The sequence below is a fragment of the Myotis myotis genome, unplaced genomic scaffold (assembly GCF_014108235.1).
Source record: "Myotis myotis isolate mMyoMyo1 unplaced genomic scaffold, mMyoMyo1.p scaffold_m19_p_1, whole genome shotgun sequence".
Lineage (NCBI taxonomy): Eukaryota > Metazoa > Chordata > Mammalia > Chiroptera > Vespertilionidae > Myotis > Myotis myotis.
Window position 1 is genome coordinate 111,103,792 of NW_023416313.1, and position 16,628 is coordinate 111,120,419.

At 40.8% G+C, this 16,628-nt stretch overlaps 1 protein-coding gene across 14 annotated transcripts in view; it reads right to left on the reverse strand.

The window, feature by feature from the left end:
• NEMF (nuclear export mediator factor) overlaps positions 1 to 16,628 on the reverse strand; it is a 64,073-nt gene that overhangs the window by 6,900 nt on the left and 40,545 nt on the right. For 11 of the 14 annotated variants that reach the window (XR_004973812.1, XR_004973811.1, XM_036347228.1 and 8 more), the window contains 8 exons: positions 13,534 to 13,646; positions 11,475 to 11,532; positions 10,952 to 11,010; positions 10,556 to 10,676; positions 7,971 to 8,250; positions 7,207 to 7,249; positions 7,031 to 7,080; positions 6,023 to 6,176 (listed from right to left, as the gene is read on the reverse strand). Coding sequence is in view for 12 of the 14 variants with exons in the window: in XM_036347228.1 (XP_036203121.1) it covers positions 6,023 to 6,176; positions 7,031 to 7,080; positions 7,207 to 7,249; positions 7,971 to 8,250; positions 10,556 to 10,676; positions 10,952 to 11,010; positions 11,475 to 11,532; positions 13,534 to 13,646 (878 nt within the window). In the remaining 2 variants the exon portion in view is untranslated. Of the gene's footprint in view, positions 1 to 5,211; positions 5,885 to 6,022; positions 6,177 to 7,030; positions 7,081 to 7,206; positions 7,250 to 7,970; positions 8,251 to 10,555; positions 10,677 to 10,951; positions 11,011 to 11,474; positions 11,533 to 13,533; positions 13,647 to 16,628 lie in introns of those variants that run through there. The other 3 variants (XM_036347300.1, XM_036347239.1, XM_036347250.1) reach the window with 3 other exon arrangements.

A 16,628-nucleotide genomic window follows, 5' to 3' on the forward strand; every position in this document is an offset into this window, starting at 1 on the left:
ACAAAACCCCTAGGCCTTGCCGTGTGGAGCGGCCACCGGGTCCTGCCTCCGCTGTGCGCGCAGCCATTTTGTGACAGCGTGGGGGCATCACACGCGAGGGCGTGACAACTACTTAGCGTTTTATTAGTAAGGATTATACTTCAAAAAAATCTTGAGAATTAGCCCAGCCAGTGTGGCTCAGTGGTTGAGCATCGCTATGAACCAGGAGGTCATGGGCACATGCCCAGGCTGTGAGCTAGACCCCAGTGTGGGTGTACAGAAAGCAGCCAATCAATGATTCTCTCTCGTCACTGATATTTCTCTCTCCTCCCTTTCTCTCTGAAATCAATAAAAATAAAGTAAATAAAAGACAGGAAAAAAAATCTTGAGAATAAAATGAATAATCCTATAGAATAAAAGAGAAACCTGTAAATTGACCATCCCTCCGCTATGTGCACCAGCCAATCAGGAGTGAGTATGCAAATTAACCCAATAAAGATGGTGGGTTAATTTGCATACACAGGCGCTGAGCGGCCTGGGTCCTGGGGACATCCTTGGGACCCAGGCCGCTCCTAGCCTGTAGGCCCGCGCATAGGCCCTGAATGGCCGGGGTGCCAAAACGCCCCCGGCCACTCCGGGCCCATGGGCGCAGGCGCCAAGTGGATGTTCCCGCCCCATGGCCGCTTGCGCGTGCGCCGGCGCCAAGCCCCCCAGCCCAGTGCCCACAACGCGTGGGGCTGGCTGCCGGCCTCGGGGGGCATGCGGAGACCCAGTGGCAGCCACGCACACGGCCCGGGGTCTCTGCACGCCCCCAAGCCCGGCACCCACAACGTGCAGGGCTGGCTGCTGGCTTTGGGGGTGTGCCCTCCCTGGCGGTGGGGACACACCCCTAGCCCAGTGGACACAACACAGGAGGTCCTCTGTGCATGAGCTGCAGAGGAAACACCTTTTCTTTTTTTAAACATATATTTTATTGATTTTTTACAGAGAAGAGGGGAGAGGGATAGACAGTCGGAAACATCGATGAGAGAGAAACATCAATCAGCTGCCTCCTGCACACTCCCCACTAGGAATGTGCCCCCAACAAAGGTACATGCCCTTAACAGGAATCAAACTTGGAACCCTTCAGTCTGCAGGCTGACGCTCTATTCACTGAGCCAAATCAGTTCAAGTGTAAACACCTTTCCTGACCGCTCATTGGCTAAGCTCCCTGTATGCCGCCACTTGCATTGTTCTTGGTAACTTGGGTTATGGATCCAAGAAGGTGATCTAGGGTTTTTCCACCACATTCCTGGAGGGAAAAAAAAAGGTCGGCTGCTGGAGGGGCTAAGAAATATCATATCCTGCCCTAATCGGTTTGGCTCAGTGGGTAGAACGTCAGCCTATGGACTAAAGGGTCCCAGGTTCGATTCCGATCAAAAAGGGCATGTACCTTGGTTGCGGGCACATCCCCAGTAGGGGGTTTGCAGGAGGCAGCTGATCGATTTCTCTCTCATCAATGTTTCTAACTATCCCTTCCTCTCTGTAAAAAATAAAAAAAATATATATTTTAAAAAAAATGTCATGTCCTGCCCTAGCCGGTTTGGCTCAGTGGACAGAGCCTTGGCCTGCTGACCGCAGGGTCCGGGTTCGATTATGATCAAGGGCATGTACCTAGGTTGCAGGCTCCTCCCTGGCCGGGGCCCAGGTCACGGCTCATGCAGGAGGCAACCAATCAAAGTGTCCCTCTCACATTGATGTTTCTCTCTGTCTCTCCCTCTCTCTTCCACACTCTCTAAAAATCAATGGAAATATATCCTCAGGTGAGGATAAAAAAAAAGAAAGAAAGGTCATATCCTCTGAAAGACACATCTTGAAAATGCCTAAAGAAAGCTGTCATTTTTTCATGGTGAAGGGACTGGAGTCCAGGTTGATGAAAACACCTTGGCGGCTGTGGTGGCTGGCAGTGGCTGCAGCAGCGGGGTGGTGGGGCTGGTGCCTTCCCCTGATCAGCCCGGTCGCCTCCCACAGAGGGCTCCCAGTCTGTGAGAGGTGACAGGCTGGGCTGAGGGAACCTCCCCTCCAGTGCACGAATTTCATGCACCCGGCCCCTGGTCCTATATAATAAAAGCCTAGGTGGCGTCACGCCCTCGCGCGTTTTCACAAGATGGCCACCCTCACGTCATCACAAGATGGCCAGCAGGGGAGGGCAGTTGTGGGCAATCAGGCCTGCAGAGGAGGGCAATTGGGAACGATCGGGCTGGCAGGGGAGGGCAGTTGGAGGCAACCAGGCCTACAGGAGAGGGCATCTGGGAGCGACCAGGCCAGCAGGGAAGGGCAGTTGGGGGTAATCAGGCAGGCAGGGGAGCAATTAGGGGCAATCAGGCAGGCAGGCAGGTGAGCGGTTAGGAGCCACAAGCAGTCCCGGATTGTGAGAGGGATGTCCGACTGCCGGTTTAGGCCCGATCCCTAAACCAGCAGTCGGACATCCCCCAAGGGGTCCCAGATTGGAGAGGGTGCAGGCCAGGCTGAGGGACACATACCCCGCCTGTGCACGAATTTCATGCACCGGGCCCCTAGTATTACTAATAAATTGAACCAAGAAATGGAAAACTTGATAAAAGAACAGTTTCATGGAAAATGTAAAATAGGATAATCAACTGAAAAAAACAGGAAACCTGCATGGACCTATTATCACTAAAGAAATTTAGTACTTAAAAAAACCTATCTTCAAAGCCCTAAATATTAGGCAGTTTTATAAGTTAATATTATTAAATTTCAAGATGCAAACAACCTCCATTTTATACAAGTTCTAGAGAGCAGGAAGGAGGAAAAAGTCCCAAACTTGTTTTATGAAACTGGTATAACCATACCAAAACCATACAAAGACAGTATAAGAAATTAGAGGGCAATTTAATCAATATTCTCAAGTAATTTACCACATTAACTGATTAAGGGAGTAAAAATAATACACGCAGAAAAAGCATTCAACAAAATTTAATTCTTCATTAAAAACTAGAGGCCCGGTGCACGACATTCATGCACTGGGCAGGGGTGTGGGGATCCCTCAGCATGACCTGAACCCTCTCCCATCTGGGAGCCCTCAGGGGAGCCCTCTCCAATCCGGGAGTTTCTGTCTGTCTTTGCAATCATATTAGTGAATTGTCTGAGACCCCAACTCAGTTTGGTTTGTTGCTCACAGAATAATAGAGGCATTTTTTTTTTTCTTTGCTTCATTGGTGGAGATTTCCTGGAAGTTTTAGGATATCTTCCCTTTAATTTTTCTAGACACTCTGATTTTACTTATGTCTCTTACCTTTGCTTTCCCTCCATTCCCCACCGCAACAGTAACTTGCTCCAGGCTCACTTTGCTCTAGTGTCAACAGCGGTTCTCAACCTGTGGATTGCGACCCCTTTTGGGGGTCGAATGACCCTTTCACAGGGGTCGCCTAAATACATCCTGCATATCAGATATTTATATTACGATTCCCAACAGTAGCAAAATTACAGTTATGAAGTAGCAACGAAAATAATTTTATGGTTGGGGGTCACCACAACATGAGGAACTGTATTAAAGGTTCGCGGCATTTGGAAGTTTGAGAACCACTGGTCTAGGAGATCCGTCTGCCACCAGAACTACTATTCCCAGAATTCCTGGTGCTCCCCGCGCTCTTGGTTTTCCCTTCCTGCTCTGTCTCCATCCCATGGCCTCCCACTCTGCCAAGTCCTCCAAGCTGCCAGCTCTCCCTCTCTGCTCTCCGTCTGGCGGCTTGGGGAGCCAAGTTCCCCAAGCCGCTCCACTCTCCACCGGCTCTCCTGCTCTGCTCTCTGCCTGGCGCCTGTATATGCAAATTAACCCGCCATCTTTGTCGGGTTAATTTGTATACTCACTTCTGATTGGCTGGTGAGTGTAGCAGAGGGATGGTCAATTTACATGTTTCTCTTTTATTATATAGGACTATATAGGATAACTCTTCATAAAGGACATCTACCAACAACCCCTAAGACAACATGGTAACAACCTTAGCTACAGTCCCCTTAAATGTAATTAACAAAGATGCACACTATTATTACCTCTATGCAACACTGTAAACTGATGTTTGAGCCAGTGCAAAAAATATAAGAAAAGCATAACAGATATTAGGATTAGAAGGAAGAAAAGCCTTCATTTGCAAGCAATGTGACTGTATACAGATGAAATATTTTAAAAATTCAGTAAGACTACCTATTACTAGAATATGAAAACTGACTTCCCACATACCAGCAACTAATAACTAGGAAGTGAAATTTCAAAAAATATGCCACTTTATTATAAAAAATAATAAAAATTTTAAGTAGGAATAGATAAGACAGGTAAGACTCTAGAGGAAAATGGAAGAATACAAAGTCTCACATAATTATAGTCCACATTCATGGACACGAAGACTCACTGCGGTAAACATGATAGCTCTCCACAAAAATAATCTAAAAATGTAATGTATTTTAGTAAAAATTTCATCAGGATTTGCCTTAGAACTTAAAGTATCTGCAGAATATCTCACTGTATAAACACGAGATTGTTTGTTATTTTATATTGTTGGGTATTTAAAATTATCTTCAGTTTTCTTGTTATTATAAATATCTTGATGAATATCCTTAGTATATACATATGATTTTTTAAAATATAAATTCCTAAAAGTAGAATTGCTGAGTCAAAGAGTAAGTACATTGTTAGGACTCCTGATGGGAATTCCCATGCTGTGCACTCAAACATTTATTGAATGAGATTGAACACACATTATCTATTAATTTGATGGGTGAAAAAAACACACCTTGTTTACATAAGCATTTCTTTTTATCAGATCTGCCATTTGTCTTGCAATTTTACTGATGGGTTCTTTTCTCCCCCTGGAATTTACTTTGGTATCTTTTTTAAACATGACTAGCCACTTCACTTATGAGGCCCACTGGCAAAACAACAGGAAATTCTGATACTATTGATGTAGGAAAGTTCATTAAACATGATCTTTATTAAGACTTCAAAAGAGTTTTTAAAAAAGGATACACTGATATAGTAACTGACAATCTCTTCTTTACACGCTACAGCATTAAAAAAATTTTTTATTGTTTTCAGAGAGGAAGGGGAGGGAGAGAGAGAAACATGATGAGAGAGATGATGAGAGAGAATCATTGATCAGCTGCCTTCTGCACACATCCCACTGGGGATTGAGCCCACAACCTGGGCATGTGACCTGACTGGGAATCGAACCAGCAACCTCTTGGTTCATGGGTCAATGCTCAACCACCAAGCCACCCTGACCGGGCTAGAATTATTATTTTTTTTGCCTACAGCATCTATTTCACTTAAATTTTAAAAATTTAAGGGGAACCTCACAACTTCATTTGTGAACCATACAGTATTAACTTTAACAATTCACCCCAGCTCTTCCCATAAGTGGCCTGTGGTGACATCTGAAAACGATTCATTATTCATTTGACCCAGCAAACCCCACAAAATCATGCAAATCAAGAGGTTCAAATCTTCACGTTCACTTTAAGAACATTCATGGGACTGCACAGGCCATCAAGGGTATGCATTTCGAAAAGTCACCAAGTATCTGAACGATGTCCCTTTACAGAAGCAATGTGTGCCATTTCGTTGTTACAGTGGTGCAGTTGGTAGGTGTGCCAGGCCAAACATGGGCCTGGACACAGGGTGAGTGGCCCAAATAGAGTGCTGAATTTCTGCTGCACAAGCTTAAAAATGCAGAGAGTGATGCTGAACTTCAGGGTTTAGATGTCCATTCTCTGGTCATTGAGCACATCCAGGTGAACAAAGCTCCCAGTATGTGGCATGGAACTTACAGAGTCCACGGGCAGATGAACCCATACACGAGCTCTCCCTGCCACATTGAGATGATCCTTACTGCAAAGGAACAGACTGTTCCTAAATCAGGAGAGGAGCACAGAAGGAATGATATCCCAAAAGAAACTAAAGAAACAAAAACTTATTGCCCAGGAGTAAATTCAGCATTAAATGCAATAGAAGTAAAAAAAACCCCAATTCACCCCGAAGTTTTATTACCTTTTGTCCTCGCTTCACTGGCTGCACAGCTGGGGCATTTTTGCCTGTGTTCTGATGTGTTTCAAGGTGAAGAGCATTTTCTTTTTCTTTGTCTTTTCCCTCTATCACTTCTAAATCCCCTGAGTCACTTGGAAGCTTTTTCTTCTTCAGTTCCCTAAATGTAAATGAAACAAAAACATCTAATTCTTAGAATTTCAAATTCTTAGTCCCTAAAAAAATTACATGGGGAAGGGAACATGTACAACATATAACAGATCATGGCTTCTGCTTTACCTGATAATCACCAGTTACCATATACAAAGAAGCACTAATCATCACAAAGGAAAAAAGCTTAAAATTTTTCTCTCGTGGGTTTTTCATTCTTTCTGTCAATCAGCTCAACACACGATCACCCTCGACTTACCCTTACTTAGTAGCTACATTCAGTTCCTTAACACCTTGACAGCCAGGCAACAGGATTTGTAGTCTTTGTAATTAACATGGCCTTGGCAGATCTTAGCTATTTATTTTATTTTAAAAATATATTTTTATTGATTTCAGAGAGGAAGGGAGAGGGAAAGATAGAAACATCAATGATGAGAGAGAATCATTGATTGGCTGCCTCCTGCACGACCCACACTGGGAATTGAGCCCGCAACCCGGGCATGAGCCCTGGCTTGGAATTGAGCAGTGACCTCCTAGTTCATAGGTTAGAGTATCGAGGGTTCGATTCCTGGTCAAGGACATGTTTCTGGGTTGTAGGTTTGATCCCCAGCCTCTCCCTCTCCCCCTCTTCCCTTCCACTCTCTCTAAAAATCAATGGGAAAAATATATCCTTGGGTAAGAATTAACAAAAAAACCCCAACAAAATGAAATAAGATTTATGGCAAATCTTGGCAATTTTAATTGCCAAGGGACCCCTCAGTGCACAAAGGGAGGTCTTTAGAACAGCAAGGTGATCTGTCATAACTAAATTGTCAATAAAAAATAATTACATGCTTTTCAGTTAGATAATACAAATATGTTTACCTTCTTTCCTTGGCTGACAAATGTCTCCGGCTCTGTAATTTACTGTCAATCTATTAAAAAAACAAACAAACAATATCACTACTAATTTTCCAAACAATAAAACTGACAAGTAGAAAATTATTCTATTCATTGAGAAGGACATGTTTGTTCTTCATAAAACTTTCAAAACAGCTTACCATATTAGAAGATTCTTCTTTTGAAGCCAATTTCTGGAGGGACCTATGAAAAGAGGAATCCACTAGCCTGTAGAAGGCATGTATTTACAAAGTCCCAAAACATTTCCATATCATACCCTTAATTACTGACAATCCTACAAATTTTCAAATTACAAAATCTAATTGCTTACTTATTTCCTCATGCTTTTAAATATATTCTTAAATAGCTGACATGTATTGAACACTTACTATGTACCAGGCACTGCTAGATGCTTTACATGCATATTATCTTCACCAAAACCCAATGAATTGGATAATAATTTTCACCAAGAAGAAAACTGAAGCTTAGACATAAAGCAACTTGCCCAAGGATACAGTCTGAGACTCAATTCTGATCTGACTCCTAAGCCATTCTTAACTACTCCAATGGTAATGCTTTTATAACTATGGTACTATTAATTTGGTGATCAGTTAAAGACATTAAAGACTCAAACACCTTATTTTTCGCATGGCAATGCCTTTCTTATATTATTAGCATTTATAATCATTTACTTATTTCTATTTTGACCTAGTTTGGTCATTTTTGTATTTACTGTTTTTTTCCACCCTGGGTCCTGGGAATTTCTTTAGAGAGACCAGACCTCCAAATCAAATTGTAAAAAAGATAATAAAGTCACAGAACAGGGTAAAAGTACTAAGGTCAATTCTTGGTATTATCTTTTTAAGGATTAACTCATCATTCCTAGCTTCCAAAATAAAACTTACAATTATAGTTTTTAAATTACCTCTGGGACTGAAGGTGGGACAAGTCAATGGTAGTATCAGGATAATTTAATATCTCTTCCCCTTCATCCTTCATTTCACCAACAGATTCCTGATCTTTTACTACCTCTTCAGATTCTCCTTCATCTTCGGAGCTTTCTTCCTGCATTAGTTCTTCATTTAGCTCATCTCCACCACTATGAATATTAATACCCTCCTGGTCACCCTGAGACATGAATTCCACTTCCACAGGAGTTTCCTGTAATTCCTCTTTATCTTCTTCACTGCTACTGTCTCCTCCATCTGTAGAATTACCATGAGAAAAGTCAAGAGTGCTATCACCACAAAAAGCTAGATGATTTCCTTGAAAACTTCAAAAAATATTCTACTGATTCCGTTTCTCCAAAAGATTACCAGAAAATGCCTGTTCATCCTCACAGGGTTCTCTGATTTACACAAAAGGATACTCTGTATCATGAATTGGTTGGAACAAATGATCTCCAAGATGCTTTACCATAATAAACTTCTTGGACATTACAACCATCTATATATATAAAAGCCTAAGCGACCAAACAACCGAATGACTGATCACTGTGATGTGCACTGACCATCAGAGGACAGATGCTCAATGGACAGGACCAGGCTCCCTCTTGTCTGGATTGGGCCTGTAGGGATCTGGCCAAAACCGGCTATCTGACACCCCCCAAGGGGTCCCGGATTGCCAGAGGGTGCAGGCCAGGCCAAGGGACCACATCAACGCACAAATCCGTGCACCAGGCCTCTAGTTTCTAAAATAAAAACTATAACTTGTCTTTGTTAGGTATTTCCAAAAAGGAGGACAGCAGCAGTTCTATAAATTCTGTTGCTTTTATTATAATTTGCACGTGAGAAATGAAATTAGATAATCCTATATAATAAATCGGTAATATGCAAATTGACCATCACACTCTTGCACAAGATGGCCGCCCCCATGTGGTCACAAGATGGCTGGCAGGGAAGGGCAGTTGTGGGCAATAATGCCGGGGGGGTGGGGGTGGGGGATGGGGGCAGTTAGGGGCGACCAGGCCGGGCTGGCAGGGGAGGGCTGTTGGGGGCAATCAGGCCGGCAGGGGAGCAGTTAGGCATCAATCAGGCTGGCAGGGGAGCAGTTGGGAGTCAGCAGTCCCAGATTGTGAGAGGGATGTCCGACTGCCGGGATGTCCGGGATTGGGCCTAAACTGGCAGTCGGACATCCCCCGAGGTGTCCCAGATTGGAGAGAGTGCAGGCTGGGCTGAGGGACAACCCCCCCGCCCCCCACCCAGTGCACGAATTCCATGCACCTGGCCTCTAGTGTGGTATATAACTGGCACAGCATGTGTTCACACTCTGGCAAAAGGAACACTATCTAGCAATATGGCCTAGTTGCCTCACCTATAAAATGGGATACCACCACCCATCTGACAAGGATGGTTTTGAGAATTCAATAAAAAATAATGTAAATAAAGCACTTTATATAGTATCAAGAACAGATTGAAAATTTAAAAAAAAGAGACTTGTTACAACAGTCAGTAGTCGTAAATAAAACAATGCAGTATTACTCCCCAAAATGAATGACCCTAGGAGAAAGATAACTATAAATATAACTTAGATATTTTCTTTAGTTCCTTCAGGTAGATAGGTAAATTTATTCTAGTAACCATAGTTGCTCTCCACTAGAAGCAAATATATTATTAAATCAAGCTAAATTATCTTAAAGGAAATTGTACTTGTTATGAACTCATCTTTGTATCACTTCTAAACCCTAAAGCAGCGGTTCTCAACCTGTGGGTCACGACCCCTTTGGCGGTCGAACAACCCTTTCACAGGGGTCGCCTAAGACCATCCTGCATATCAGATATTTACATTATGATTCATAACAGTAGCAACATTACAGTTATGAAGTAGCAACGAAAATAATTTTATGGTTGGGTCACAACATGAGGAACTGTACTTAAAGGGCCAGAAGGTTGAGAACCACTGCCCTAAAGTAAGTGCTCATTCATATTTATGAATTACCCAATAAATACTGAAGGTTTATTATATAAATATATACTCAAGTGTACTAGTTATGGATCTAATTACTTTATAATTCACTAGGATTATAAGCATATTTAACATTTCCCAAAACAAAATTCAGTAAATGAAACTTTAACTATCCAAAAGGAGCTATGATTTTCTAAGTAAGAATTTAGAAGCAAAACTAGATACAGGCAGTCCTCGGGTTACGTCAGAGATCCGTTCCTATGGCGCGAACTCAATTTTCACCGTAAGTCGGAACCCACCTACACAAGCACCCACGTCACTCACATGGAGCACATACATAACAGTAATGAAGTGAAACAGTAAAAAAAATTTAAAAGATAGCAAATTCCTGACCTTTACTTGTGGTAAATAAATAATAAAAAACATAAAGCACATATGTACATATGTTAAAATGACGGAACTTTTTTTTTTTTTATAAATACTGAAAATGGGAGATGGCGATGTAACCACGTAACCACGAAATGACGTACATCAAGTCTGACGTAACCCAAAGATTGCCTGTAATAGAAAACATTATTAGGTACTTTATTAAAGTCTGTAAACTACCTAGTTGTTCCATTTCTTCTGATATGAGTTCACTTGTGCAACTCGCCAGTGTCTCCATGTCTTCATCTTGCACTCTGACTTTTCGTTCACCTCGATGTCTCCAAACACAAGACTCATCTACCTATGGAAATAATCCCTTTTCATTGATGGAACTTTAAGTGAGGCTAATGAAAATCAGAAAAAAAAATAATAAAGAGCCTGGCCGGTGTGGCTCAGTGGCTGAGCATTGACCCATGAACCAGAGGGTATGGTTTGATTCCTGTTCAGGGCACAAGCCTGGGTTGCAGGAGGCAGCCAATCAATGATTCTCATCATTGATGTTTCTATCTCTCCCTAAAAATCAGTAAAAACATATTTTTTTAAAAAAAATATAATAATGAAGAATATGAAAAGTACCTTAAAGAGGAAGCTAAACCCCAGCATTAGATATGACGGAGGAAGGAAATTCTTTTTTCCTACAAAAGATAATGGACATAAATGTTTTACAAATCTGTTTTCTTCATTTTATGCTTGCAAGGTATCTGACACCAACGGTTACACTTGTTTTGTCTTTTCTCTGTCAAGAGGAATATTTCCCATTTACAGAAATTGGCATTATGTAAGGAACAGGAATTAAGATAGAAAAATATGATTGTTTGCTCTCATCCTTTGGGTTAATCAGACCCTGAATAATCAATTTTTAGAAAAAAAGGTCATGTTATACTTTCTTATCCTTATAACTTTAAACTATGTGAAGTATATATTCATCAATAAAAATATAAATGGAGATGACATGACAAATGCTAAATTTGCTACAGCAGAGTAATTTTCCTTATTTCATAACAGACTTCAAATATATGAAATCAAGACAAGAGTCTGTTCTGAGAATATTAGCAGATGGTCCTCAAACTGGTTCCTATAACCCACTGACAATCATTACCTCTTATCATGAAGCTTCCTGTTGTCAAATATTCTCCAGTTGGTGCTGTTTTAGACACCTGAGGAACACGTAATACATTATACTCTTGTCTTTAGAAATACTTAAAAAAAATATTTTCAATGAAGAAAGTCATATTCAAGTAAGTAGTGCTATGTCCTGAGAAGTTTATAAATTTAGCAAAAATGATCAATGCTGATGGGATACGTCTCTTTAATGATAAATATACCCTTTGCTGTAACAATGAAAAAAAAAAAAAAGAACATGCTAGAACATACTACATCGGTAATTTTCAAATGTCTTGGAGTAGAGCCAGAACTGGTCCACACCGTTCCTCTAGTGTGAGATATAATAAAGAAGTAGTAGTTTAGTAAGTTTACCATACAACTACACTTACTAAAATAAAACTATATTTATTAAATAAAATCCTTTTCTGAGATACTCTTTTTGGTAATAAAATAATCTTTTACTTTAGGAAATAAAAATGATAGCACATTTTAAAATATATTCTAATTTGACAAAATAGGAAGTGAGCAAGATAATTCCACAACTAATAAATATATCATACATCTGTGAAATCCCCAAATCTGAGAGTATATTTATTAGCCATAGTTATGCAAAGGATTAAAAAAACCTATTCATAAAAGAATTAAAGTCACTTTCATAACAAGACTGAGGCAGACAAACCTAATCTCAGAAGTGGTATTTCCTAAAAATCCAGTATCACAGCATAGCAGAAAATAATATAACTGATATAAAAATGAAACAAAAATATAAGAAAGGATAATGGTATTGAATTCTTTTTACCACATGCTTTTTCATTATCTATCTATCTATCTATCTATCTATATAAAAGGCTAATATGCAGCCCAAACTGGTTTGGCTCAGTGGATAGAGCATCAGCCTGCGGACTGAAGGGTCCCAGGTTCGATTCCGGTCAAGGGCATGTACCTGGGTTGCAGGCACATCCCCAGTGGGGGATGTGCAGGAGGCAGCTGATCGATGTTTCTCTCTCATCGATATTTCTGACTCTCTATCTCTCTCCCTTCCTTCCTCTCTGTAGAAAATCAATAAAATATATTAAAAAAAAAAAAAGAAAAGAAAGCTTCAATCTTTAAAAAAAGGCTAATATGCAAATTGTCCCCATGGGAGTTTGACCGGGAGACTGACTGCTTGCTATGACATGCGCTGACCACCAGGGGGCGGCGTGGAACAAAGGAAGGCCCCAGCTGGCAGCTGGGGAAGGCAGGCCCTGGCCGGCAGCCAGAAAAGGAAGGCCCCGGTTGGCAGCCAGTAGGAAGGCCCTGATGGCTGGCCAGGTGTAGGAACCCTACCTATGCACAAATTTCGTGCACTGGGCCTCTAGTTAATTATAATTCTTGAAAATGTGTATCAATAGCAGTGTAAAGTCAAATGTGGAATGAAGTATCATCACAAAAAACAAGATAACCATAAAGAAAGATGATCACTAGCCCTAGCTGGTTTGGCTCAGTAGATAGACCGTCGGCATGTAGACTGAAGAGTCCCAGGTTCCATCCCCAGTAGGGGGTGTGCAGAAGGCAGCCAGTCAATGATTCTCTCATCACTGATGTTTCTATCTCTCTCCCCCCCCCCTATAAATCATAGAAATATATTAAAAAAGAAAAAAGGGACAATCACTAAAATCAAGTGACTACAAAACCATTGGATATACCTACTTTCCTGGAAGGGCCAAAAGGAATTCAGAAAATTCCAACAAGTATGAATAGGAGAAAGGTGTTTTAGGTCAGTATGTCCGTCATCCCATATAATTGCATGGATCACTCTCTCTTCATTTATGACTTTGCAGCTCAAATCTTACCTTCCCAGATACTTTGTTCAGAATGGCAGCCCCTATCACTCTCTATCCCCTTAAAAAAAATACTTATAGCAACTGCTACCCGGCATTATGTATTTTTCTCCACTACCAAAATGTCAGCTCCATCAAGTAGGTAGGTACTCAGCCTTGTTCACTTCTATACCCCTAAAATTTGGTACATGGTAGGTCTTAATAAATTAAGAAAAGGACCATAGCCGTTATTACCTGATGATGGTACACCCACCAAGCACTAGTGATAACTCGGGCATCCCAAGCAGCACTGTAGCAAAGTGCCATTGTGCCAGCTTCAGTCAAGGTTCGAGGAGGAATCGGTTCTCCTGTAATAACAATGCTACAATGCGTCAATACCAAGTACAGACTTTCTACTGAGCAAGATATGAAAATCGCAGGTGTGGCAGGTTTAATCTTCTTATATTTTAAATACTAGTACTACATTTTTATTTCAATATTATAAAAAGTTACTATTTTTTTATTAAAATGTATTTACAGCAGGCTTTTAAATGGTCTAAGTCAGTGGTCGGCAAACTCATTAGTCAACAGAGCCAAATATCAACAGTACAACGATTGAAATTTCTTTTGAGAGCCAAGTTTTTTAAACTTAAACTATATAGGTAGGTACATTGTTTTTAACTTAATTAGGGTACTCCTAAGCTGGCCTTTGCTAAAAATGTTTCATTTTATAATAATAAAGCCACCAACACAAAATAATTACAATTCTTAAATTGATGACAAAAATACCTGTAGGATTTGCAGCTGGTTGGAAAAATATAGGTAACTTTATGCTTCAAGTAGGTACTTTTGTCACCTGCGTGCGATGTGCGGATGCGACTAGCACTAACCACTGCACATGAGACTGCTGACTGACTGGCTCACTCCACTCGTGCATGAATTGCGTGCGCCTCCCCCGCGCTGCGTATCCCGCGGCCTGCCTGCACCGCGTCTCCTGTTGCCCGACACCCCCCACTTCTTCAAAATAGACTCGCCCAGGCCGAAAATCGACTTCTGCGCATGGGCCACGAAGTTTCAACTGCACTGTACATGCACGCCCGCATGTGGTATTTTGTGGAAGAGCCACACTCAAGGGGCCAAAGAGCCGCATATGGCTTGCAAGCCACGGTTTGCCGACCACTGGTCTAAGTAAATAAAACAAATTAGAGAAGAAATTTCCTCTCTTATGTCAGTAAATCTAGCCTCATTCCAAAAAGGATAATTTAAACAATCTATTTAAAGTTTGAAGACTTCCAGAATTATTACAGATTCACTAAATCATCAAAATAAAGAGCATAATAATCACAAACCCCTAGTTATATTTCAAATATTTTTAAATTGGGATATCTCACATAACATAAAATTGACCCTTTAAAAATACACAGGTTTGGGCAGAAGTAGGTTTATAGTTGTATGTGAATACAGAGTTTATTTCTGAATTATTATTTATTATTGTACAAGAAGCTCAGGATTACCTCAGCCCGGCCTGCGCCCTCTCGCAGTCCAGGACCCCTTGGGGGATGTCCGCCTGCTGGCTTAGGCCTGCTCCCCGGGGGATAGGGCCTAAGCTGGCAGTCAGACATCCCTTTGGCAGCTCAGGAGCCCTCAGGGGATGTCCACCTTCCAGCTTAGGCCCGCTCCCTGTGGGCCTAAGCCACAGTTGGACATCTTAGCGCTGCAGAGGAGGTGGGAGAGGCTCCTGCCACCACCACTGCGCTTGTAGCCATCAGCCCGGCTTGTGGCTGAGCGGAGCTCCCCTTGTAGGAGAGCAGTTGTTCTGTTGTTAGGGTCAATTTGCATATTACCCTTTTATTACATAGGATTATTTCCCACATGAACAGCTATAAACTTACTTTTGTCCACTTTGTAAAATTCAATGGGTTTTAGTATGTTCATAAAGCTATGGAACCATTATTACTAATTCCAGGAATCTCCATAATCCCCTAAATCCTGTATCCATTAATATAGTTTTATTTGTTCCTTATCAATTTGGATATTTTTAATTTCTTTTTATTGCCTAATGACCTATTTAGTACCTCCATAAACATGGAACAGAAGCAGCAATAACAGCCATGCTTACCTCATTTGTGATCTTAGGGGAAAGCTTTCAGTCTGTGAGTAGTAAGTACAATTGTTAGCTGTGGGTTTTCCATAGCTATTCTTTACCGAGTTGAGGAAATTCCCTTCTATTCCTAGTTTGTTGAATGCTTTTATCACAAGTGGGTGTTAGATTACTGCCAAAGGCTTCTTCTGCATCAATTTAAATGATCATGTGATTTTTGTACTTTATGCTATTATACTTTACTACATTAATTAATTTTCAATCATAAGACAAACCTTGCATGCCTAGGATAAATCCCACTTTGTCATGGTGTATACTTTTAACACGCTACTAGATTCAGTTTCCTAATATTTTGTTGAGGATTTTTGTGTCTATATTCATAAGTGATATTGATCTGTAGTTTTCTTGTTATGTCTGTCTGGTTTTGTTATTAGGGTAAAATGATCTTGTAGAAGAGTTAGAACAGCGGTTGCCAACTTTCCGGACCTTGCGGGCCACCAGTGGTCTACAGACCACCAGTTGGTGATCGCTGAGTGAGAAAGTGTTCCCATCTCTTCTATTTTTTGGAAGACTTTGTGAAGGACTGAGGTTTAATCTTCTTTAAAAGTTTGGTAGAATTAACCAGTGAAGCCAGGTGAGCCTGAGATTTCTTTGAGTAGGTTTTTTTAAATTACTAATTCAATTTCTTTACTTATTATAGGTTTGTTTTGATTTTCTATTTCACCTTAGGCCAGTTTTGGTAGTTTGTGTCTTTCTAAGAATTTGCTCATTTCATCTAGGTTATCTAATTTGCTGCTATACAACTTTTCATAGAATTCCCTCATGGTTCTTTTGATTTCTGTGAAGTTGACAGTAATGTCCCCTCTTTTGTTCCTAATTTTAGGAATCTGAACCTTTATTTGCTTGTTTTTCTAGATTTTAATGATTATAATTTTGTTATTGATTTGAAATTGTTCTTCTTTTTTATTATAGGCATTACCACCATAAATCTCTCTCTAAGAACTGCTTTAGCTACATCTCCAAAGTTTTGATACACGGTTTCATTTCACTCATCTCAAGGTATTTGCTGACACCCCAGCCCCTAAAGATTTCCTCTTTGATCCGTTGATTATTTATGAGTGTGTACTTTAATTTCCATACATGTGTATATTCTCCAAATTCTCTTCTATTAGTGGTTTCTAATTTCACTCCATTATGGTCAGAAAACTTCATTTGTATGATTTCAATAGTTCTAAAATTTATTGAGACT